The sequence below is a fragment of the Salvia miltiorrhiza genome, chromosome 8 (genome assembly GCF_028751815.1).
Source record: "Salvia miltiorrhiza cultivar Shanhuang (shh) chromosome 8, IMPLAD_Smil_shh, whole genome shotgun sequence".
NCBI classification, from domain to species: Eukaryota; Viridiplantae; Streptophyta; class Magnoliopsida; order Lamiales; family Lamiaceae; genus Salvia; species Salvia miltiorrhiza.
The window spans coordinates 6,277,119-6,302,894 of record NC_080394.1 but is presented as its reverse complement, the minus strand read 5'-3'; the positions used below and the strand labels follow the sequence as shown (position 1 = coordinate 6,302,894).

The window sequence follows — 25,776 nt, the reverse complement described above, 5'->3', positions numbered from 1 at the left end:
TTACACAATTTACTTCAAATTTAAATTGCATTAATCTTGAAATCCTAAAGAGAAGAAAAAAAATTTTAAAAAAATCGAACGGTCAAATTTGGCACGGAGACCGAGGCAGTCAAAGCAATTTTCAAATTCAAAAATCGATTTTTTTAAAGGCGCGTGTTTTACACGCGCCTATTTTCAACAGTTTAAAGGGCTACACGATAGAACGTGTAGCCCTCGTATAAGTTCGGCCTGCATCGCTTACACGATAGCAGACTTACACGAGTAAGCTGCTATCGTGTAGGCGTTGTGAATGCTCTTAAGTGTTTAAAATTCCTTATTTTTGCCAAATATAGAAAGATAGCATCTTCGTTGGGACGACCCGAAAAGGAATATGTAGCATCTTGGGTGGGACGGAAGGAGTATATTAGAGGGTATATATATATATATATAGTGTGTGTGTGGTTCTAATAAAAATTATTTGCATTTACTTTAAAAATTAATACATTTGCTGCTAAATTTATTGTACTCTAAACAAATAAAATTTTCGCTTTTTTTTAGATTTGAACGCATGTACTGCATTCATCTACCAAAACATCGTAAAGTGCTAAAAGTGATTCTCCGTTTTTATTCTATTTAGTGGTACTTACGTGAACCTCTCCAGTTTAACTAATTAATATTTTGTTTGAAGCTACTAAATTCGTATATTGCTTGCTATGTTTCTTGAAAAGCTTGGTGTATCATTATATAATACGATTAGTTATTCATAGTCTCTCCCTAATTCATGGTCCTATGTGAATTACCGAGAGTATTTTAACATGGAAATAGCTCTTTTTACACAAATTTTAACATGCAAAATATCTGTTTGTATGAAAAATCTCAAATCAAACATAGAAATAGTCCATAATTGTTCTAAAGTTAATGAAAACCAAACATATAAATATTTCATAATCTAAAATCAAACACATAAATATATTTATGTCAGTCTTAAATAACATATTTGTGTTAACAGTATTTATTTATTGCACTAAAGTAAATGATTGAAGTGTAGTGTATCACCTACATAAAAGATAGTATGGACTTATCTAGGGCTGTAAACAAACCAAGCTGCTCGCGAACTATTCGGAGCTTGGCTCGAAAAAAGCTCGTTCAAGTTCGTTTAGAGAAGCTCGATAAATAAACAAACCAAACTTGAGCTTAGTAGTATTCGGCTCGTTAGCTCGTGAACATGTTCGTCAAGTGATTCAACTTGAAAAATATAAATTATTAGTAGATACAACTTATATTTATCCATTAAAATTAGGGCTAATTGCCTGTAAATTCCTAACGTTTACACGGAATTGGTTTTTGCACCTATTTTTATTTTTCTACTTTTAAATACCTAACCTTTCGTTTTTGTCTCAAATTTGTCCGGTCACCGATTTTTTCTTACGCCGGCGTCGGAAATGCCACTGTGGCAGCCGGAAATTGACACATAGCCTATTCATTGACACGTGGCAAAAAATTAAAAAAAAAAAAGTAAAATCCCACCCCCACCCCCCCTCCCGTCTTCTTCCTCTCCCCCTGCCACCACCACACGCCAGCGACCACCACCAGCGTCGCCCCCTGCCGCCACCACCACCCTCTCCATCCCAGAGCCGACCAAAGGCAGCCGTGACGACCAAGGCAGCCGTGCTGGAGGCCGTCGCGGAGGCACTGCGCCTCGGCCTCGTAGAGTCGCGCGACGTCGCCACTTCCCCCCACACAATTCCGTGAAATTTCAGAAAACTAGGGTTTGGGGGTGGGGAAGAGAAAGGGGAAGACGATGGGTGGATCCGGGCGCCTCAATTGATGGAGGGGGAAGACGATGGGTGAAAAGGGATCTGGGCGCCATCACCACCACCAAATTCGTTCAGTCCTTTCCACCACCACCACCAAATTCACAGCAAACATCAAATTCCTACCAAATTCTGTCATCAAATCCTCCGAGCACGATGAAATTGAGAATGAGAAAAAGGTCTCCACAATTGGAGCGTTGAAGGTCGACGGGGATGGCCGACGCGGGTTTGGAAAGGGGGAGGCGGAGGGGGAAGTGGCCGCGGCGAGGTGGGGAAGGGGGGAGGGCTGACGCGGGTCTGAAAAGGGGGAGGGGGAAGGCGACACCACAATTGGAGCGTTGAAGGTCGACGGGCACTGGTGGTGGTGGCGGTGGGTGGCGGCGCTGGCGGTGGTGGAGGTGGCAGGGGGCGCGCCGGGTGGGGGAGCGGGGGAAGAGGGAAAAGACGATGGGGGGAGGGGAGAATTTTTCTTTTCTTTTCTTTTCTTTTCCACATGTTTTTTTTTTATTTTAATTTTTTCATATATTTTTTCCACATGTCACAAAAGTGACACCATGTTAATTTCCGGCTGCCACCTCATCAGTTCCGGCAGCCACAGTGGCATTTCCGGCGCCGACATAAGAAAAAACCGGTCACCGGATAAATTTGAGACAAAAACGAAAGGTTAGGTATTTAAAAGTAGAAAAATAAAAATTGGTGCAAAAACCAATTCTGTGTAAACGTTAGGGATTTACAGGCAATTAGCCCTTAAAATTAATAATAATTGTATTAAATCTCTAATTAGTTTTGTTAGTTATAAGAAAATAATTATTATATTTATTATTTTGAATAAAATAATTTATTTTAAAATAAAATAATCAATATTTTGAATATGAATATAAATTTAGAAAGTTCGTATAGGCTCGATTGGGCTCGTGAACTGCTCGTGAGCCTCAAAGTATTCGGTAAGTAAAGTTCGTATAGTTGATTTGTGATAGTATACTTTAATTAGTGTCTATAAATAATTTATAAAGAAATAAAATTATTTTAAAAATCATCAATATTGTACAAATAGTTTCAATAAAAAAAATATTTGCATTCAGAAAATTATCAACAATTTTTTTTGTATTAGTTATTACTAATTAATTGTATTTGCTATTACTAATATATTAGCGTGTGGTAGTATATTAGTTATTTAAGTTTAACAATTTACAGTGATTTGTTCTATTAGTACGTTAAAAGTTTATCAATTTACAGTGATTTGTTCTATTAGTTTGAAGTTTATGTTATTTTCGTCTCATTTTTGTTTCTAATTAGATAAACTTTAATATTGAATTTGAGTCAATCCTCGCGTTAAAGTAAATTACAAACTATTAATAATGAAATTAGTTTATTTGTTTAAAAGATAAAACAATTTCTAAAATAATATGCATAGAAGTATGTCTTTATATGCTTTTAATATACTTGCTATTGAATTAATGAAATTGCAAACCATTAAGTGATTAATTCTAATTCTAAACCCATTAAGGTTCTACTTACATATAAACACGAACGGGCAGAATGCTCAAAAAAATTGGCTCGGGGGCTTACGCCCCCGAACCCTCATGTAGATATTTGCATACGTCGTACTTCAAAAAATTTTGTAACTCCTAATAACAAATGCTGGATCCGCGACTGTTTATGTTGTACTATCTTATAATCTAACTGTATGATATGAAAGTCTTTTGTTTTTTTTGTTTCCATATTTATGTAATGTAAATTTTCATTTTCATTTACTTACTTTGTATTTTGTTTTATATCACTTAAATATATATTAAAAATTATATATTGCTACTAGGGCTGGGAATCGGGTCGGGTTCGAATACCCTACTCGAAAAAATCGGGTACCCGAACCCGAAAATCCCCTAAACCCTATACCCGACCCCGACCCTGAAATTGAAATCGGGTACCCTAATACCCGACTCGTCGGGTATTCGGGTACCCTAAATTACCCGGTCAAAATTATCTCATCCAAGTCAACTGTGTAAATCGGGTATTTCGGGTATTAGAGTACCCTAATACCCGAATTACCCTATTTTTTTTTTAAAAAAATTGAAAATGTAACCCCTATTTCGAAATCTGCATTAAAAAGAAGAAGAAGAAGAAGAAGAAGAAGCTCACCTGTCGACGCTGTCGTCGGAGCTCGGCTGCACGGCTGCTGCGGCGGCGAACTGCTGCTGCACGGGCGAGGGTCGCGGACTGGGGAGGCTGGGATGAGTCTGGCGCTTAAATGTGAACGAGGGGCGAGGGGCTGGGATGACTGGCGCCGACGCCGGGCTGGCGAGGGGCGAGGGGCGACGGCGAGTGGGGCGGCCGGCCGGGGCTGGACTCTGGAGTGAGAGCCGAGAGGTTAGGGCTGACTGGGAGTTTGGGAATTGAGAGGGATGAATTGATTTGGGAATTGGGAAACAGAACAGTACATGGGGCGGGAGGGAGGGTTTAGACTTAGTTTAGAATATTTAGATTTCATATAATTTAATTTAATTAAATAGTTTAAAATTTATTAATTAAAATATCGGGTAATTCGGGTATACTCGATACCCGATTATTTCGGCCCCTAAATACCCGATCCCGTACCCGATCCCGAAAAAATCGGGTATAGGGTACCTGATACCTGATTTTTTCGGGTCGGGTATCGGGTACCCGATTACCCGATCCCGAAATTTCCAGCCCTAATTGCTACTATTATATATGATAAATACGTATTAATAATCGGACCGTGCAGAGAGCACGAGTATAATACTAGTTTAAATTAATTAAGAGGGTGTTTGGTTGAGCTATAAGCTCCTTCAAAGTGTTTGGTAAAATAAGCTCCTCAACAGCTTATAAGCTCAAAAAATAAGCTACAAGAGCTTATAAGCTCCTCAAAAAATAAGTTCCTCTACCCCCAACTTATTTTTTTATAATCTCATATGCAACAATCTTTTTACAAATATTTTTTAACTATAATTTATTATTTCCATCATATATCATTTAAGTTCATTTTTCTTCGATTTTCTCTCTCTAAAAAAATATTTTCTCTCTCTAGTAAAAAAATTCTCTCTCTAACTTATAAGCTCAATTATCCAAACACTTTGACAACTTATAAGCTCTTAAAAATTATATCTTATAAGCTATTGAAATATGCTCCAAGAGCTTATAAAGTACTTTAAAATAAGCTAAGCCAAACACCCTCTAAGACGAAAGCCTAGCCACCCCGACTCGGAGTGTACGTGGGGAAAAAAATACACCACTTTAAGCGCCCACTCGCCGAGGAGCGCGTCGGAATCCGTACCATCAGTTGAGTTCCACGTACAAGCACTCGGTGCACGGGAAAGCCTATAAACCAGAATAGACTTTTCGTTTACTCAGACAGTAGAAAGCCTTCTCCACAGCTCCACTACACACCATTTTTCCGAGGGTTTTTGCTGGTTGCCGAAGTTTGTTTACAGTGCACGAATCAATGGCGTCTCCTTCGGCGCCGTCCTCGTCTTCTCCGACGCCGTCCTCTTCTTCGACGCTCTCCGCGTCTCAGTCGAGTTTCTCCGAACTTCCGGTGGCGGCGATGCGAAGTAAGATTGTCGAGAAGATTTTGGAGAACCGCGTCACTCTTATCGTCGGCGAAACCGGCTGCGGTAATTGATTTGGCTGTTGTTACTTGCACTGTTTATTACGTGGTTGTTGCATTTGGGCAGATGCTTTTTGTTAGTATGATTTTTCCGAACTAATTGCTATTGTGACTCTCCTCAGCGAAGGCGGTCCTAGTACATTTCCGCTATTGTTTTCTACTGCTGGTTTTCGCTTTCGCTGTTTATTGCGTGATAGTTTCATTTGAAACCGGTTGATGGTTTTCACGCTGATCCTATGAGCTAATTTTGAACCGTGCGACTCTCATGATCGGTGAAACTAGTTGCCGCAATTGATTTCTCGCTTCAATCGCTGGTTTTCATTTGTGCTGTTTACCGTGTAATATATGCATTTGAAACTGTTGTATGTTATTTTACACTGTGATTTGTTTTAACCCCGATCTTATATGCATTTCATTTCCCTATCACTTCTGCCTTTTTGTGTTACAATTGTGGATTTGGTAATTCTTATCCCTGCTGTTCAGTTCTGCAATGCTTGTTTTAGATTCGTCCTTTACTTGGCGAGATACTGCCTAGAAAGCTGTTCACTAAATTCTTAAACCTTAGACAACAGGTTTTACTAACTACAAGTGAAGTGTTGCTGTGCAGAACTGCATAAAAACATATACGGTATAATCTAATGGCAACATTTCATTGCTCGAGTGCTGTTATTGTACTGTTGATTTGACTCGGTCAGGTCTTTCACCTGGATGAACTGTTTTAGAGGGAGGAGAAGATCACAGCTGATATTCATTAATACCACTTCTCGGTACCATTTGATTGCCTGGAAAGTGCAGATCAATTAATCTATAATAGTATTAATTTGATTACTTGAGCAAGATTAGAGACAACAGGATACAAACTGCTCCAAAAATCATTTATGGTTGTTTAGAAACCCTTCTAGTAAATGCATTTTGGCAATTATTATATATATGGACAGAGATTGATTCATCAGTAGACTTTTATGAGGCATGTGCTTTTCTTAGAAATAAAATCTTTCATTATACTAGTTCTCTCTCTCTCTCTCTCTCTCTCTCTCTTTTTTTTCTTTTTTTTTTTAATGCATTATTTTCAAATTACCAAAATGGTCTTACATACATGGATTCTGGTTCATTTTGTTGGCTACTTTAAATCAATTGCTCATGTTATGATGAATTTTTCTTCACATTCAAGGAAAGAGCTCCCAGATCCCACAGTTCCTACTGGATGAAAGTATAGAGCCCATACTTTGCACACAACCGAGGAGATTTGCTGTTGTAGCTGTTGCTAGAATGGTGGCAAATGCTCGCAATTGTGAAATAGGCGGAGAGGTTGGGTACCATATTGGTCACTCACGGGTCTTCTCAGCTAGGTACTTTTGTGGTTAATGTTTCTGCAGTGATCACTTGTTAGTTCTCCAAATGCTGTTATCTAATCATATTTCATTGGAATGGGGTCTCTTGGGAGGCATGTGAGCCGACTTCCCTGGATGACCTAGAAAGTGTTTCCACCTGTGCAGTGCCCTAAGCATCAAATGTTTCCACAGCTTTCTATTATATTTAACAGCTTATCCTCTAACCCCTCTACTTGGTTTCAAATGTCTGTATCGGTGCATATATATATACAAAGCTCTAATAATTTCTGATTTATCAAGGTCTTTCTCTGCACTTTCTGCCTACTATTATTAAACTTTAGTCCTTGTGTCATAGCTTATTTTTCTGTAATTATTAATCACTGTCCATGTTGTTTTGTTCAGCTGTTTTCTGACAAGATATATTTTCTTTGTCAGCTCCAAAATTGTTTTTAAAACAGCTGGGGTTTTGTTGGATGAGATGCGAGAGAAGGGATTCAAAGCCCTTAGATACAAAGTCATTGTTCTTGATGAAGTGCATGAAAGATCAGTGGAGTCCGATCTTGTTCTTGTTTGCATAAAGCAGTTTTTACTTAGAAACAAGGACTTAAGGTCAGCAAATTTTTTATTTAATTTTCACTCATCATTGTCCCTAAAATACAGTACTATGCAAAAGCCAACATGCTAGTGAACCATGATGATTGATTCGTGCATGTCGTTTCTAGGTTGGTTTTGATGTCTGCCACTGCAGATATTTCAAGATATCGAGAATACTTTAGGGATCTTGGTAGGGATGAAAGAGTAGAAGTGTTGGCAATCCCGAGCACTGAGAAGAACACCATATTCCAAAGAAAAGTGTTGTACCTTGAACAGGTATTACATGCTAACAGAGTATATAAGGTTTTCTATCAACACATTGGTCATTGCAATTGAATTTTCCCTGTAGCTTAGTTACAATAGATTTTCATGCTTCTCCTCTTCACCAAAATATCGTTATTTTTCAGGTTTTTTGCTGTTTACCCCTCGTACTGCATAATTATGCCACCAGTTCTACTTATTCTTGTATATTGTACTGTCTCGGTGGTTTCAAAAAGATTATCCACCCAGACTTAAGTAGCTCCATGCTTCTAGTTCAATATGCTGCAGTATCAATGAAATTATTTCAATATACTAAGTAAAAGATGTGAACTGAGAACCTTTGAGAAAAACTGGAGTTTAAATTTCCCCATTACTTCTTGTGATTTGGCATCTCATACGGCTTATTTCTCTATGTTGGATACATGTAAGCTTATGTGAATGTCAGACCACAGAGATGTGGTAAAAATTGCAAATTATTATACCCGTGCATGATTTTGTTATTTTCGTCTGTGAGATGATGAGGTACATCCTATACATTGCAGCAGGTTATTTGAATTATGGATTATGAACTTGCACCAACTTACTCCGTATCCTCACTTTTCCTCAAGGATGCTTGCATTTGGATGCATAGCAGCCGTGTTTGACGATTTCCTGAAAGATAAACTATCAAGGGGGCAATTTTTTCTGGATTGAGCTGGATATCTATTCATTTCGAATAATCTATCGATTACAAGATATTCTATTCTGACTGCATTAAAAAAATGTTTTTTATGGTCTCACTGAGATTTATTTCCTATGTCCTTCTCCGCTGACTTACTTCCAGAAGAGATCATGTCTATGCAGCTGTAAAATTTGTGGTTCTGGTCTAATCTTCAACAATTTGCGTGCCAGAGAATATGTGCTTATGTTTCATGCCAATGGTCTTGTATCCTCATACAGGCAATCTTGAAAATATAATCATGACAGTATATAGGGGGAAAAAGACTTTAATTTGGGTTAATGTGCAGTGAGTAGCCTTGGTATTTATGTCACAATAATAAGAAGTCCTGTGAGATTATAACTAGTTAAACAGTTGACAAAATCTGAGTAAAACATGAGAAATTAGAGTTGTATAATCTAATCTAAAGATTACTTTCTGTTTTTCTATGTTATGCTGATTCTATGATCAGAAGCAGCTATTGTTATTAAAGTCAGTCTTTCTCTGTCTTGATAGATAAGTGAGCTGCTTGGAATGGAACATGAGAATCTTTCTTTGAAATACTGTTCTGCACCAAGCCCAAAGATGGCCCAAGCTGATCTGAATCCTGAAGTGCACAAGCTTATCCATGATTTGGTGCTACACATTCACAAAAATGAACCAGACATAGAGAAGAGTATTTTGGTTTTTCTTCCAACATACTATGCATTGGAGCAGCAGTGGTTTCTCCTGAAGCCCTTTGGCGAATCCTTCAAAATTCACATTTTGCATCGAAGTATTGATACTGACCAAGCGCTCAGAGCAATGAGAATCTGGAAGTCCCGTCGCAAGGTAACATCTATTCTATGTTTATACTTTTAGTTTTTATTTGTACTTCCCTTGCATATTGTGGATGATAAACAAATACACCTTGTTCAAAGCCAAGATGTCTCTGCAAAATTATCTCTGAAATTCATGAATTTCACTGTTCTGGTTTTAGCTTAAACATCACTGTTGATGCAGGTAATTCTAGCCACAAACATTGCAGAGTCTTCTGTCACAATTCCCAAAGTAGGGTATGTCATAGACTCCTGTCGTTCTTTGCAAGTATTCTGGGATGATAGTAGGAGAACTGATTCAGCAGAGCTTGTTTGGGTTTCAAAATCTCAGGTATAGTGACCTATGGTTCATCTCATGCTTGTTTGGTGTTATTTGTTGACTCATACTTTTACATATCACAGGCTGAACAACGCAGAGGGAGAACAGGTCGGACTTGTGATGGCATAGTGTATCGGATGGTGACCGGTTCCTTCTTTGGTCAACTAGATGATTATGAATCTCCAGCAATTCTGAAGTTATCATTACGGATGCAAGTACTTCTCTTATGCTGTGCTGAATCCAAAGCTATTAACGAACCTAAAGGTGGTTGCCTTTTGCATTGAAATTCTTTATCTTTGAGAAGAATGATAATTTCCTTACAACCTTTGTGCTGGATCTATTCTTTTCTAATTGTTGGTAAAGCTCTTATTGACTGCCGATGTCATGTCACATGGTCAAAGCGTAAAGTAACATTCAGAAATAGGTTTTGAGGGAACAATGATAGTTTGCTAATAATGATTTACCCTTTGCACTATGTTCTGCCTCGCTTCTATTTCTCACGTGTTTTACCATTTCATATGATCTTAGTTATCTGCAGTTATGAAATGTGTTCATTGTCAATTTGATATCTCACTTTGATCAATTGGGAAGTATGGTTTTAATATTATCTCTTTCACCAAAGATGATAGAAATATGTATTGATTTATATTTTTATTTTTGTTTAGTATTGTTACAGAAAGCCTTGGATCCTCCAGAGCCTTTCATTATTGAGGATGCCCTAGATTTGCTGGTTCATATGCGTGCATTGGAGAAAGCATCTTCTAGGGGACGTAATGAGCCTACCTATTATGGACGCCTGCTAGCCAGCTTTGCTTTGTCATTTGATGCTTCTGTCCTTGTTCTCAAATTTGCTGATATTGGAATGGTACGTGAAGGCATTCTATTTGGTATATTGATGGATCAACAGCCTCTGCCCATTCTGCGTCCTTTTGGTCTGGACAATCAGGTATCGTCTGGTTAGTGGTTAGGGGTTAGCTTTGGTTTCTGACTTCCTGGTTATCTCAGTTTTACTGATTATGATGCTTGATTTCTTTAGTTCGCGGAGTATGCTGATAATTATTATAGTGGAAATAGTAAGAGTTCTGGGCTTGGTCGGAAGGAGGTGTCATACATGGGCAACTTCTGTGCATATCAGTTTTGGCAATGTGTTTTGAAGGTTATTATTAGTCATTTATGTGCTTTGTTGGAGCATGATACTTTCAAATTATTTCTTTTTAACCAGCTTAGTTGTATGCCTTTTGTATAGGACAAATTCCGGGTTAAACGCCTCATAAGCATCTTTAAGCCAGATGAAGCAGTAGATATGGATCTTCAGAGTCAGGAAGAGTGGTGTTCATATCACAATCTTGTCCTACCTGCTCTCAATCAAGTTACTGAGACATGTAAGATTTTTCAAAGCTCCAAGACAGCTGGGTTTTCATTTGCTTTATCCTGAACATGTTGTTTGCAGATCATGATATCCTGAATTTGGTGCACCGTTTTCGACCCAAGTTTTTGGCGATGTCTAATAGTATACCAATTCATTATGACCCTTACGACTTTCAGCATTCCTGTAATCTCAAATTTATTGAGAACAAGGAAGCCAATGCTTTGGCAGTGAAGGATGAAGAGCTTGAGCATGATAATTTAACAAGGATATGTGGTGCTGTTCCCTTTGTCGGACCCTATGACTTTCATGCAGATGAGGTGGCGAGAAAGTTTGCATCTATAGTCAAAGAGGTAATACAATTTGGTTTTCCACATGCAGCTTCTTGTGACATAAAGATGACCCTCCTTAAATTTCCATGGAAAATAGATGAGAATCCATCTTACTGAAGACGTATCAAGGGAACAGAATACGTTTACTTACGATAATGGACAATATACTGCTGGGGGCGCAGCACTGTGTAGATATTTTGTCAGTGGCTCGTGCAACAGGGGTAGCCAATGCTCGTTTTCTCATTTTCTTCAAGCAAAAAGACCCATCTGCAAATTCTTTTTCTCATTGCAGGTATGCTCCAGTTTTTGCTGCATTTACCTTAAATTGGTGGTCTTTCCTCTATAATAAATCAATGTTTTATCCACATATGATTGGCACTAATCTTTAATAATTTTTGTGAATAGTACTTCTTTGTAATGGTAACCTTATCCTGATTCCTTCCCTTTTTTTCCTTTTTGCTTTCATATAAAAGCTGTTGGTGAATGATGTTAGCTGGCTGTTATCAACAGCCTGGAGAAACTTCATCTCGTACCATTTGTGGGTCATGAATCCGAATTCCAAACTAATTAATACTCTTCTTCCGATGTCTAACTTGGCGAACTAGGGCAAGAAAGTAAAAAGAGAGTTATTTGTGGAAAGAGTGTTGACGACATCTCGTCCTCTATATGTATCTGTTTAGTTAGATTGATAATACAATAGCCATATCTGTGTGTATTATGATATAAAATACTAGTAACTTTTGAGGAACTTTCTTATGCACAGTTAAGATAAGCACCAAATTTAAGAGAAGCTACCATTTAATCCTTAAAGGAGTAAACTGTTTCAGAATTTTCAGGGCATGCTAATTAGAAAATCAATTTTGTTTCACTATACAGTTTGCTTTTCCTAAGGTTATCCTATTTTGAACCTACTTTTTAAAACTCTACTGTTCCTCCGTTATTACATTTGATTAGATGGACATGTTTGCAGGGGTGCCGCTCTGGGGATTCATGTTTCTTTTCTCACGATGCTGGCTCCTTAGCTATATCTGCTAGTCAATCGAGTTTGTGTCTCCCAGAAGATGAAGATGTCAATGAAGAATTCCTTCTGCAATTCTTCCCTTCATCTTCAGATGGATGTGTGCTACTATTGGATGACATTAAACTTCATTTTTCTTCATATCTTGTTCATCAATATGCCCCTTCCTGTATAATATCCACCACTTCTGAGACAAATCCCTTCCCTATCGATCCTTCGATGGCAAGCATAAAGGTTCTGTGGGGACTTGGCCACCCTTACCAAACGATCATGTCTACAGAAGCGAACAATCTGATTCCATGGAGTGAAGTCAAATGTGTGCTCTGGTTTCCTAGATTTGGTCCTGAATATGGAGAAGGACACCTGAAGAAACTGGTACAAACTTTTTTCAGCTATCTAGCCATCCGGATCTTGGCAGATGCCCTGCAGGAAGTGCGAGTTATCCTGACCATGAACAATATGCGATTTTCGAACTTAGAGGTAATTGAGATGAGCATATGGTTAACAGTCTTTACATTTAGAATTTGGGAACCATTAGTCCCTCTACAGTATGTATAACTCAACATAGCTTTAACTAGGACTGTCAATCCTCATTGGTTTCAATTGGGTTTTATGTGATGTGTATATATAGTGAGAGAATGGATCAAGTGAGAATGACTATCTTTCGTGAGAAATGAGAATACGTGAACAAACACCTAAAATTCATGAACATGAGATGTGTTATATTGATTTGTTCATCTCGGGTTCATGGATTTTAGGTATTTACTCATGTGAAGTCTCAGTCCCTATGTGTATATATATTGAGTGTTTCCAATGTTGTATCAGGTGGAAAAACTGGCTAGGGAAAGCTTTTTCTTTCTTAAAGCATCAGTTCAGTTTGACGAATCAAGCTTTGGGAAGTTGTTTGATGAGGTGACCACGAAAAAGTCAATGCTGGTATCGAAGCCTATTTCTTACATTTTTGAACTGTATCCGCCCCGAGACACCCAGTATGCTGATTATATTATGTCACTCCACCAGCAGCTACATGGTACAGTTAGTTGATACATGCTAGTAGACTGCAAGTAGTTTCTTTTAACGATGGCTGATTGTTTCAGAGGTCTCAACAGTTTTTGAAGCATTTCATATCTAGTAATATGCTTTTATCGAAAAACATTGAATTCTAAATTTCTGGGTTTTGATATGTGCAGGTGACTAATTTTCACACACACACACACTATAATCACATTACATCCAGAACCTTTTTATATTGTCTTTTTGTTATGGCTTTATTTCATGTAGTCTGTATACTACATACATACCTCATAAGACATAGTACCAAAAGAGTGGCTGGTCCCTCGTTGGCCCCATTCAGATTTTTTCGTGTGGTTACAAATGAATCAGGGATTTTGTGACAATGACCATTTCCAGGTAGCTAGCCACGCCACTGATTTCACGTCATTAAGGAATATGATCTCAGATTATTCCCTTTTTTATTGTTTCACTCTTTGTCCCGATTCATTCTTGTTTTCTATAGGCTATGAATCTTGGGTATGATTGTGAATAGTATTTGTTAAAGATTTGTTGGTGTCTAACAAGATAAATATGTCATAGTGAAGGAAGATAATTTAATGGTGAACTGATGAAGATTATGTGGATATATGTAGATTAGTTAGATTTTTTATAGTTTGGTGTTATTTGAACCCAATGGTAGCCTAGTAGGGCATCCATACTTTTAAGGGAGTGCTTATGTTTATTTTGAAGTATTAACTTTGATAGATAAAAGTACTTGAACTGTCCAACTTAGGATCTTAGGTTTTAAACATTAACCACTTAATGTTAGGCCCAAACATACATGCAAAGGTCTTTGATTTTTTTTATTTTTTCTTTTCCTTTAAGCTAGTTTTATTTATTTATTTTGAATAAATTAATTAAATAAAGAAATTAAAAGATCGTGCCATGATGAATTTGAATTTAAGACTTTTGATTTTAGGCATTAATCATTCTACCGCTTGACCAACACACACAGTTTTACTTGATTCTGATGTCATTTGTGATATTGAAAAGAGCTTTAAATTACGCATTATAATCGTTTGCTCTACACCTATCATCCCTACTTAAATTGTGACAATCCATACAAAAAATCTCGTTCGTCAAATAATATTTAAAAAATCTCACTTTTTTCAATGCTAGTATATTCTCCTTTGCTAATTGCTATGTACCATAATCATGTTACTTATTTTAAATTAATAATGTAATTAATTTTAATATATATGAGATTAACTGTAATTTTTTAAATAAATTAAATACATATATTATATCAAAAAACATAAAATATGTCATTGAACTATTTGAAATATTTCTCCATTATTCACATCCATTTATTGATTATATAGTATTGGATTGATGAAAGAAATGAAGATAGTATTATTTAAAATCTATTAATAATAAAATTGATTAGAAGATAATTATTGCAAATCAAATATGAAACGAAGGCGTAAAATGAAGATTTTAGAAATAAATAAATAAATACGAGAAATCTTTGTAGGATGCAGAATGGTATTGAAAATTAATATTGCTCAAAAAATGCTACTGAAAATTAATGGGCAGGGCCAGGCGCTGCTGGTGTAATCAATCACAATATCTTCTTCAACAAAATCAATCATGAAAAACCCCCAATTTCTAAATTCACATAATCACAGCGATCGGAAAATTCTCTCAATTCGCTCTCTATAATGCTATGTCACGCGGAACCCTAGAATCAATCCACACCATTGAATCATGCGCCTTCCAGCTTCTCAGCTGGCGGCCCTTCGCCAAAACCTTGGATTCCGACTCCTCCAAGCCCTGCTATGGGCCCCAGAGCAAGCGCCCCTGCCGCTCCGACCGCGCCACCTCGTCCTTCTCCATCGACGCCATCCTCGACATGTCTAAGCTCAGCCTCTTCGACGATGACAGGGCGCTCTCCTACTCCGCCGCGCGGAAACGCTGGTTCGCCCGTAAGCGCCGCCGCCGCGGCGGGTCGAGGTCAGTCTCCGGGCGGAGCTCCGATCGCAGGGGCGGGTGCTCCGTCGGCGCCTCTGCGGCGAACGGAACATGCTCCGATTTCCCTATGGTGGCCGGAGGCACGGATTCGAGTGGGGAGCTGTTTGGGGATCCGAATTGGTCGTCGGATGTGAGTGATCGGAATTCGAGGAGAGAGAGGGAGCCGAGTGGGTTGGGGGGTGGGGAGAGAGAGAATGTGAGCGGTGGGTGTGGGCAGTTTGGTAATTGCGATAACCAAGGGAATGAATCTGGGTATGGGAGTGAGCCGGGCTACCGCGGCGATGCTGAGCACGGTTATGGCGATGAGGAAGATGATGATTCTAGGGTTTTGTTTTGGGGCGATGAATTTGGAGGTATATTTTTTTTTTGTGCTCCTTTATAACGTGACTTAATGATACTGATTTATTGCGTTAAATGCGAGTTTCTTTTTAGTTTCCTCTGATAATTTCACAACTAATGTTGTTGAGCAACAAATTTTGTTACTGAGAGTTTGAGATTGAGATCATAAGTTTTGATTATAAAGTTATATGCAATGTTATTATAGTAGATTTGAATGAGTTACTCAAAATATGTGCTGCTTATTATGTGAAAGTGGTAGTGCCTGTTTGTTTTAATTGAATGATATAGAATTTGAGGAACACTATATTGAAAGATCTTTTCTCCTAGTCAAGGTATAAACTTTCAGAATTCAGATGCCTAGTTTTCCAACAGTATTTTTTACTGTGTCAGTGAAGTTGCTAAGTACTAGCTTGTAATTAGTTCTTGATACTCATCATCTGGAATTGCTTCACTTGATCTTCTGCACCTTCCAGCTTAAACTAGACTAAGGGATGTTTGGCTAAGCTTATTTTAGAGAGCGTATGAGCTCCAACAGCTTAGAAGATTTTTCAAGGGTTTATAAGATGTAAGGTCAGCTTGTGAAAGTGTTTGGATAATTGAGCTTATAAGCTAGAGAAAGAATATCCTAATTGGGAGAGAAAATCGAATCGACATGTAATTGGAAGAGAAATAAGCTAGAGAAATAACAAACCATAGTAGTGTTATGTTTGTAAATTCATTGATGCTTATAAGATTATGAGAAAATAAGTTGGGATTGAAGAACTTATTTTTCCAGGAGCTTATAAGTTGTCGGAGCTAATTTTTCCAAACACTTTTCAAGAGCGCTTATTAGCCCCGATGATTTCTCGTCCCAGATGATTGATCAATTGATCTTAAGCTTCTGTTAGTCGGGACTGTTATTACAATCGAGCTTCATACAAGTTTCTTGTTGGTGAAAAATATGGCATGCACATCCCTTGTTTCCCCATCACTGTTTTCTTTTATATTGTTGAATGTGTATCATTTCTATTACTGTGATGATAGTACTAGAAGAAATTCCTCATCCCATATGATTGATCCTAAGATTCTCTGAGTCGGGACTGTTATTACAATCGAGCTTTATACAAGTTTCTTGGTGGTGAAGAAATGGCATGCAATCCCTTGTTTTCGTATCACTATTTTCCTTTTTATTGTTAAATGTGTTTCATTTCTATTATGTGAGGATAGCACTAGTTTTTCTATCTACTTATTTGATGCTTGCTCGATTCAAATAATAACTAAAATGCATTTTTTTCGCGTTTATTTGCAGCTGATAGTGCTTCCAAGTTGGAAAGAGTGGTTGAGAACTCCCTGCAGAAAGCTCATCACAGAGGCCGTCGTAAGAAGCATGATATGCGAATGGTTGATAACTCCTAGTATATGGATTTCTACAATAGACAATCAAGTTCCCCCCCTTGCTTTGGATGGTTTTGCACAATTTTCATGGCAAGATCCATTCTTCACTTTCGTACCATTGCATTTTCTTGAAAATCCAATCCAGAAAACCAACTGCAAGTTTTGATCTATATTTTAGTGTGATATTTCAAGAATGTTGATTATTGAAGGCATATCACCCTGTTTATATTGTGATGGGTGGTATTTATTTCTTTTATTGTGCGAGAACATAAACTATCTAGGTATCTATGTGTAATTAAAAGTAATTGTATATTAATATGCGCATGGATAACTTAAGGAAGTTGGTATGCTAATTTTTGTTTGAAAGCCAGTTATTCAACTCATCTTATTCATCAGTTGGAAAATTTTCTATCAAGACGAGCTCGAGCTCTAACAAAGAAGTTCAAGAGTTTGGCTGGGCTCAATTCGTTTATGACTCTAATATAAATTTTAATTTCATTGATTTTTTTTTTACAGGTAATTTTATTGAATATTGATGCATTACTATGAAATCGTTCAAATAGCTCATTTTTATATCCCGAGTCAAAGACGAATTTTAGAACTACATGTTGATTACTTAAACAAAAAAGTACTCTCTCTGTCAAACTAAAGATGATTTGTATTTCATTTTGGAATGTTCCACTATAAATGACATATTTTCCCTTTTAAAAAAGTGTAGGTCCTAATACTTTCAACTCATTTACATATTCTTCTTAATTTTCGTGCTGAAAAGTTTTGAGCCGCTTATAGTGGGACGGAGGGAGTCTTACCTTTCGCTCGGTAAAAGTATAGGACTTTTACCATTTTTGACGCTAATTAAAAGTATAGTATTTTTCGTTTTAAGACATATTCTATCATTTATTTTTGTACTTTACTCTTATAAATACCATTAATTATAAAACAAAATTTTGCTCTACCTCGCACTTAATTCATTCTCAACTATTTATTTTGACCATTTGTCTATCAAAATACATTTATTAATTATTTTATTAAAACTTGCATTCAACTAAATTGTTATATATTTGTGACAGATTGGAGAAAGTACATGTTGATTGAGCTATTTTTTTAGGGTTAATGGTATTTTTGTTCAGAATTTTCAGCGTACTCTATAAAAGTCATGTTATACAAATTTTGGTGGTCGTCTAATAAATTTTGAATTATCAATTTGGTGGTGGAAAATTCACAACTTAATTACAATCAGTTGGATATGAAAATGCTGAAAGTTCAGAATATAAAACTCTATTAACCCTTTCTTTTATTTCTTGTTTGAGCTATTTCTTTTAGAAACCACTTTTTATACTGAATAAAAAAAACTAAAATTTTGAGTAGCTATATGTACTGTCGTTATGAATTTAATTAAATTAGATCTGCTGATTGGACCAAAAACCTTAGTAAATAATTTCTCAAGCGCTCGGCGCTGCGATTTATTCATTTTGGGTTCCAATTTTGTAGTCATCTTAGATAGGTAGTGTGAAGGGTGATTCGAAAACGACGTCGTAGTAAGACAGGAATGGGGAGCGAGGCAGCATTGACGGCGTACAGAGCGTTGCTGAGAGCGACTCGGAAGACATTCGCCGGCGACACGCTGATGCTCAGGCAGTCCGCCGCCGAGGTGCGGAAGAAGTTCGAGGAGAATCGTCACGTGACCTCCGCCGCCGACCTCAGCCGCCTCCTGGAGGAGGCACGTGAGGCCTCCCACTTCATCTCCACCATGATCGTCCAAGCCAAGCTCAACGACCGCGGTGGCTACGGTATCACCCCATTTTCCCAGCTCTAATTTTGCCCTGCGTTTTATCTTTGGTGTGCTCACCACCTGTTTGTAAAATGTCCTCTCAGTCTTGATTGAAAAAAATGTGCTAATTTATGGTAACAATCAACTCTTGTTTGTTGTGCGCGAGATTCATAAATGGCGTCTTTCATTTGCTCATTATTAATTGAAATGCCGTGCATTCTGTTATATTCCTCGACATTTTCGCAATTCACTTAGAAAATTTAGCTGAATATCTTCGAGCATAGCATTGTAGATGAAGTATTCATTAGGGTCAGTGCTCTAATATGAAATTTGCTCCTCTAAGATCAACAAGAGATTGTGAGAAACATCACAAGAAACCCAAAATATTAAGCATTTTTTTTACTAGGAGTAACTGCACGATTTTCTGGATGTTTGTCTAATAAATGTAATTGTTTTAATACTTGTGCATTTTATTGAATATAGTGCTTTGTGAAATTTGTTTGTTGATGTGGTGTGATACTATAAATATTTATATATCTTGGCGTAAATCCTATTACTGCAGAAGTGAAGCCTGATAAAGAGCATGCTGGAGCAACCCTTGAAATCCCCTCTGAAGAGATTCTCAAGAATGCTTAGAAGCATATCATCAGTAGACTAGGCGACGCTCATATTCATAATACGAGGGCAACGATGGAGACGGATCATTTAGCCCCGAGTGGGGAAATTCCGGTCATTCTCTTTCTTTTTCTGAAGTCATCCTTCAAATAATTTGTGGTTCGTTCGTAGCTTCCATCGACATTATGGAGCTTGTGGCCTCACTTGTTTTCGAGACATAACCTTACTTGTTGCTGAGATTTTACTTGAAGCCATCGATCAAATAATTCGTGGTTCTTTCCTAGTTTTCATTATCAATGTTGAGTTTGTAACCTTGTTTTGAGATCTTGTTTAAGTTTGTGACTGGAGCTCTTTGTGTAAGATGGTCTAGTTTCAAAATGAAACAATACTTACGTTTCTTATTGTTATTTATGCTCAAAACATAGATAACATTGTTTTAAGTGTTTGATACGAGATATTTTTGCATTAATATTTGATAAAACATTGCTGCAAAAGCCAACTTCATCTCTATATAACATAACATGATATAAACTGTCTTGTAAAATTACATAAATCAAAAGCCCTATTTTTTCTAGGAATACACTTCGTGCTTGAACAAAATTGTCAAAAGGGACTAAATTACAGAAGAATGTAAATCGTTAAAAACAAAGATTTCTGCTCTCTGTTAACAGAAAGGAAAACAGTAAGTTACGATGATTTGATATGTTACAAGAGTTAGTCCTCGTTATCTTGTTCTTCGTCTTCATCTTCATCTTCATTATCTTCTTCTTCGTCGTCGTCTTCTTTCTCTTCCTCATCTTCATCCTCAGGTTGCTCACCTGCATTTTGGGTTTTCTCATCCTTGGTTGATATATGGTCTCCTGAAATGAACAAAAAGATTAGTGATTATGTGAGTTGAATGAATCTAATTTGGTGGGAAATGGAAAACGCAATCGAAGACAAACAACGTTAAAGTTCCTCAAATTCAAGCTGCTAAATTAACAACCAAAGAAAAGAAGCTTTTACCAAATTCACTGAAAATGATTCCACCAGTACATAATCCTTCTTCAATTCTGACGAGCTGAAGTGTCATCCTAGGCCCAATCTCTTGAAGCTTGACGGCACTCTTATTTGATGCCCGGTTCACTCTACCAAGATCAGTCGGTAGAGTCACAGTTGCTGCTTCATCATCCACTTCGCTTTCTGACCCATAACCAGCCCTTCGAGGAAGCCAAGGGGGAATAATGATAAACAACAAATTAACAGGAACATAACAATCATGCCTAAATTACAAGAGAATGAATCTAAACATATGAGACTTTCACTTAAACTTCTTATACTTATTCTTGATTGAAAACATAAAGGGTAACATGCAAAAATAAATCTGATGCAGAGACTTTGATTCCATGACACTAATTCTCAAGGTTAAAATTTAACCCAACTAATTTGTAACAGCAAACATTTGAGAAACAAAAAAAATAGACACAGTCAATGTCACAATGAGATTCCAAAGCATGTTGATTATTTTTTTCTTTGGCCATGGCCCTGGATCACAAACATTGGATTTCCGACATAATTTTGTCAGAACTGACTATGATAAATACATAGAGCCATTACATATTTGTTGAGCTAACACCATGTGAATTAGGAATCTTATCACTATTCTACAAAGCATTATGCTATAATTCATTCATGGAAAGAGAGCATACCTCGTCAGAAATTCACTCACATCCTGAAGACTTCTCAAATCAGGCACCTGATGGTTCTGGACAAACTTTCTCACTCTTCTAGACACTCCAACAGGCTGTAATCTGATTGAGTAGTGCCGGAAATCAATAAGTTTTGTGTCTTTGTTGTAATTAAGTAGCACAATCCGTTGGCACGACGAAAGTTTGACCTGCAACACGTTGAGGGGGACGACCTCAGACTGTGCTCAAGCAGAGACGAGGACAAGATTAAAGAATTTGAATACCTACAGTATTTATATCGATAGCGGGAAATATGTTCTGAAACATTATTGTAGTAAGCTTTAGATGCTGCTCTCCCGTCCCAAAGCCAGATAACACAATCTACAGAATTAAATGGCATATGAAGAATTAAATCTATCAAGCCACAGTTTAGACAGAATAACAAACAGCAACTCAAGTTATTAACGCATATACAACCCAAGTTTGCGATAGGGGAATGTGCAATTACCAAAGGAGGATTTTGAAAAAGATCTTTATGACATCTCGGGCGCAATTGAGACTTAACAACATCTGCAGCCAGCGAATATCCATGAATCTTGAAGGTAAGAGTCGGACCCTGAGGCGTCCGAGCCACCCTCAGGTATGGAGAGCTCTCAGTTTTCGACAAAATTAGAAAATGAGTAACTCCCATTGGTCCAGCAACATTCAAGAAGTCTTTGATGTTGTTACGCTTTTTTTCCTACAAATTCAAGAAAAAGACAAATGTCCCTGAATCACATTTTGCAATCCAATCATTCAACTTCAAGATGCAGCAGTCGACTACATCATCAACAAAAATAAAAACAAATGTAAAGCCCCATTGCCCCGCAACATTCAAGAAGTCTTTAATACCTTTACCCTTTTTTGTTAGATTTCAAGACAAAACCCTAATAAATAGACCAAATTAAACGCCACAGCAATGCCCTAATTCACATCTTCCAACACAACTATTCAAAATTTCAAACCGCAGCAACACGATTCCATGATCAATAGAGGTTCATAAACGTACCTTGAGCTTCAAAGCAGTGAAAGGAAGCATCAATTTTCTCAAATCAATTTGCAATTGTCTCAGAACAGCGGGCAATTTGCCTCGAGCAAACACGAAACTCTTCGGAATCTTGTCTCCCGTTACATGGTCTACAGAGGCCTGCTTCTTACCAATCGGTCTGACAAAGGGAATCCTCTTATTCTGAAACATCAAGATTGACAAACAGGTTATTCATTCAGCTTACAAATTAGAATCCCAGAAAATAAAATAAAATAAAAAGTAAAAAGAAATTTGCTTACTTTACGAAATCGAGCCATGACAGAAGAAATCAAGAAGAGAAACAACAGATAAAGGTTAGAAAATGAAGCAATTCGAAGAAGGAAAACAGATGGAAGCCCAACACCGGCGACGATACGAGACACGGGTTTTAGCAAGAGGGTTTTAGGTTTTATTCTATGAGCATTTTATATGAAGCAATTTTTTTTCTTTTTCTTTTTTGCTGAAGCATAATTCATCAAATTGGGTAAATACCATTTTTTTATACATATTTTAAGATGTTAATAAAAATGTCTCTACGTAGAGATATGATAAAAAAAACGTAGTGTAAGAAAAAATTGTCCATAGTATTTGGTAAAAAAAAATCAAAACCTAATTATTAATGTGTCCTGAGTTATGTCCACGGGTCGGAAACTGCCGGTTCAGGGTCTGAATCGGCAGGTCATGACTCATGGTGTACAGGTAGAGAAGGTGAACTATAATCGATATATGAAGACGTAGAGATGGGTCGGTTCAAGGGCCGAACCGCAGATTTTTCTTATATATATATATATATATATATTATATATATATATATTTATTTATTTATTATTATTATTATTATTATTATTATTTGATATATTGTGAATATTTTTCTTTTGAAATTATATTAATATGTTACGTGTAACAAAATTATTTTAAAAAGAATAAACAAAATAAAATTATAACACATTAACTCATAATATATAATAAAATTTGCATTTTTATTAAATTCAAAGTAAAAAAATTACAATTTACATTTACAGATAACTTGCATTCTTCAAATTACAAAATTGATCAAGTGAACTGAATAAGTAAAACAACTTTACTAGTACTATGTTAATAATTATTTAAATTTTATTTTAAAAAAATATTAAATTAAAAATATTGAAAACCCTCCGATTTAGAGCGGTTATCCGTTGATTTTCTACCCGACAATTAACTGGTGATTTTCGATTTAAGATTTTTGGGCCTGAAGCCAGAGCAGGTGTTTTACAATTTTGATTTTCATCCGTGATCAACAATTCAGAGTCTGGATCGATGACCACGGTCCGATTTTGAACCTTTTTCTGCAGTGGAGGACATTTAAATTTCTTTTTCTTCTTTTAACTGTTCGCCAAATAGAAAAGGTAAAGTTATTTAATTGTCATTATATTTTATGAACCTAACATTTTACATATCTTGTACAATTTCATTTTTTGTCTAAATGAATCTATAATTAATAGTGTATTAAACCTTTGATATAACTTTTCATCTTTACGTACTATTCGATAATATTTTCACAAACATTTCTCACTGATTATCGGAGGAGGAGGGTCGTTTCTTACCAGATGATATTTTGGATATTCTTGTTATTGCTCGTTCATCTATGTTTATTAGTGTTAACTATATGTATAGAGAGGCGAATAGTGTAACTCATAGTCTTGCACAATTTGCGCGGTCGTGTCAATAACCAGTTTGTTGGATTGATGTGTTTCCTCGTTGACTTTACCTTTTGCTTTATGAGGATATTTCTTAATATATGAGATGGTCTCACGTTTCAAAAAAAAAATAACTTAATTGCTCCGTGGATTTTGTTGAGAACATTTATCAATTAATCAATAACTTTACTATTAAACTGTGGAGATTGAACACACACACTAAAAAATATCTGTCTAGATTGTTTTATTATCAAGTCAAATTATTTTGAAAATTTATTCAAAATTTAAGCAAATTTCCCTCTCAAAAACAATTTACATTGAGCGAATTGGGCCAACAATTACAAAATTAGGTGGTCCACTTCTGACCTACTTCGAGATGAGTGGGCCATCCCGCTATCGAAGCCCAACAACATTCAGGATGTTTACTTGTTTGTTTGTTTGTTTTTAAGGAAAAAAATAGCGTATATTTATAAATAAAAATCAAAATAGAAATAATTTTGAACACCCTTGTCTCTTAGAGGGCAGAAATTGATTTTAAAAGTTTCTGTGGAGCGAATATGTTATATTATCAAGTGTTTTTAGGGATTTCTCATAATTTAATCATTATAACACAATTTCGTCATTAATCATCCAAACACTCCACCATATGAAGATTAGAAAAAGAAAAAGGAAAGTTAACCCCTTAATGTCCATTGATTTTAAAAATGTCTTTCACTATAAGTAACAATTTATGTGTCTCTAAATTTACAAATAAACAATTTTAACCGTCACCAACCAAAAATATTTTCAACTTGTAAAAGCTATTGCTCTTTCTTCAACTTTTCCAAACGACATTCATGAAACATGTGGTATGATATAAAGAGGCAGTGGCCTTGCTATATTCATGAAAAGCTCACCTACCATAAACTCTTTCACATGACCTCATACATCAAATAAATCATACCAAAATCTCTTCCACATTTATTGCACTCACAAACTTCCCACTCTCTCATAAAAACTTTTCCAAACCAATCCAAAACCCCATGCCCTATAACAATGCTAGTATCTCTCAACGAAACTCTTCATGCTTGTGTATCAATCTTCATCTAACATGTCTTAACACTCATATTCTTTTTTTTCTCTCCTTCCATCGATGACGGCGCAAGCGACTCCACTCTTTTTGCTAGCAATAGCATGCCTAGCGACGACGTCCTCGCTCGCCACGTCATCGGGAGACGCCTACGTCGTAGACGCGTGCAGCGTGACGCGCTACCGCGATCTATGCGTCCACTCGCTGGCTTCCTTTTCCAGCACGGCCAGGAACAGCCCGAGCATGTGGGCTCGGGCTGGGGTGTCCGTGACGATTGGCGAAGCCAAGAGCGTCGCGCGACACCTGGCCGCGCTGAGAAAGGGAAAGGGAAGGTACAAAAGCAACATATCCGATTGCGTCGAGTGCTTTGAAGATACGCTCGACAATCTTCATAGGTCTTTAGGGGTGCTTAGAAAGCTTAGTGTTTCCGAATTCGGCTCCCAAGTGGAGGATGTGATGACGTGGCTCAGCGCGGCGCTCACCGACGAGGACACGTGTCTCGACGGCTTCGAGGAGCGCAACACGGGAAAGCTTGTTAGGGGTTTCATAAATCGCGTGAACAATGTTACTTACATGACTAGCAACGCGCTAGCGCTTGTAAACAAACTCGCAACGGCTGGCCCAGCTTGTTTAGTAAATTGATCGCCATATATAGTTGAAGATTATAGTAATAATTTTAGCACTTACATGACCTTGGTGTAATGTATTAAAGTGTTCGGTTTTTTTTTTTTTTTTTTTAGCACGCGTTATCTTTGTGTATATAGGTCGTTAATCATTGAAAAGGGTTTAAATAAAGCGATGTTTACGGATCTTTGTGTTACGCAAATACATCAATTTTTGTATATTTCAATTGGTTTGGATGTATTGCATCTGAGAGTAATTTTATAACACCCAAAATATAGATATGTGTAATGTATCATTATCAAGTCCATGAAAGTGGGTATTCGATCCAGTTTGCAATAATGAAATAGGTTACATTATGATTCGGTTTCTTTATATTAAGAATCGGGCCCATATGAAG

The 25,776-nt window shown here is 37.0% G+C and overlaps 5 protein-coding genes across 5 annotated transcripts; 4 read left to right on the top strand and 1 right to left on the bottom strand.

The window, feature by feature from the left end:
* The first annotated feature begins 5,019 nt into the window (after positions 1 to 5,019).
* On the top strand, positions 5,020 to 13,321 carry LOC131000424 (DExH-box ATP-dependent RNA helicase DExH8). The gene is made up of 14 exons (XM_057926324.1): positions 5,020 to 5,425; positions 6,590 to 6,767; positions 7,185 to 7,358; positions 7,472 to 7,619; positions 8,818 to 9,132; positions 9,304 to 9,450; positions 9,522 to 9,702; positions 10,104 to 10,384; positions 10,475 to 10,594; positions 10,685 to 10,820; positions 10,889 to 11,157; positions 11,234 to 11,428; positions 12,107 to 12,634; positions 12,980 to 13,321. The coding sequence occupies exons 1-14, from the start codon at positions 5,254 to 5,256 to the stop codon at positions 13,196 to 13,198; spliced, it is 3,063 nt and encodes a 1,020-aa protein (XP_057782307.1). The 5' UTR covers positions 5,020 to 5,253; the 3' UTR covers positions 13,199 to 13,321.
* Positions 13,322 to 14,657: 1,336 nt separating this feature from the next.
* Positions 14,658 to 17,257, top strand: LOC131000429 (uncharacterized). Its single transcript, XM_057926331.1, has 2 exons — positions 14,658 to 15,531; positions 16,806 to 17,257. The coding sequence occupies exons 1-2, from the start codon at positions 14,874 to 14,876 to the stop codon at positions 16,910 to 16,912; spliced, it is 765 nt and encodes a 254-aa protein (XP_057782314.1). The 5' UTR covers positions 14,658 to 14,873; the 3' UTR covers positions 16,913 to 17,257.
* Positions 17,258 to 17,702: 445 nt separating this feature from the next.
* On the top strand, positions 17,703 to 19,684 carry LOC131000435 (mitochondrial zinc maintenance protein 1, mitochondrial). The gene is made up of 2 exons (XM_057926338.1): positions 17,703 to 18,681; positions 19,225 to 19,684. Exons 1-2 carry the CDS (start codon positions 18,441 to 18,443, stop codon positions 19,296 to 19,298), a joined length of 315 nt encoding a protein of 104 aa, XP_057782321.1. The 5' UTR covers positions 17,703 to 18,440; the 3' UTR covers positions 19,299 to 19,684.
* Positions 19,685 to 19,764: 80 nt separating this feature from the next.
* On the bottom strand, positions 19,765 to 22,484 carry LOC131000426 (peter Pan-like protein). The gene is made up of 7 exons (XM_057926328.1): positions 22,271 to 22,484; positions 21,993 to 22,172; positions 21,453 to 21,683; positions 21,233 to 21,325; positions 20,966 to 21,153; positions 20,283 to 20,476; positions 19,765 to 20,137 (listed from the first exon to the last, which is right to left on the bottom strand). Exons 1-7 carry the CDS (start codon positions 22,286 to 22,288, stop codon positions 19,992 to 19,994), a joined length of 1,050 nt encoding a protein of 349 aa, XP_057782311.1. The 5' UTR covers positions 22,289 to 22,484; the 3' UTR covers positions 19,765 to 19,991.
* Positions 22,485 to 24,574: 2,090 nt separating this feature from the next.
* Positions 24,575 to 25,566, top strand: LOC131000431 (pectinesterase inhibitor 6-like). Its single transcript, XM_057926332.1, has one exon. It carries the CDS (start codon positions 24,819 to 24,821, stop codon positions 25,395 to 25,397), a length of 579 nt encoding a protein of 192 aa, XP_057782315.1. The 5' UTR covers positions 24,575 to 24,818; the 3' UTR covers positions 25,398 to 25,566.
* Positions 25,567 to 25,776: the final 210 nt, after the last annotated feature.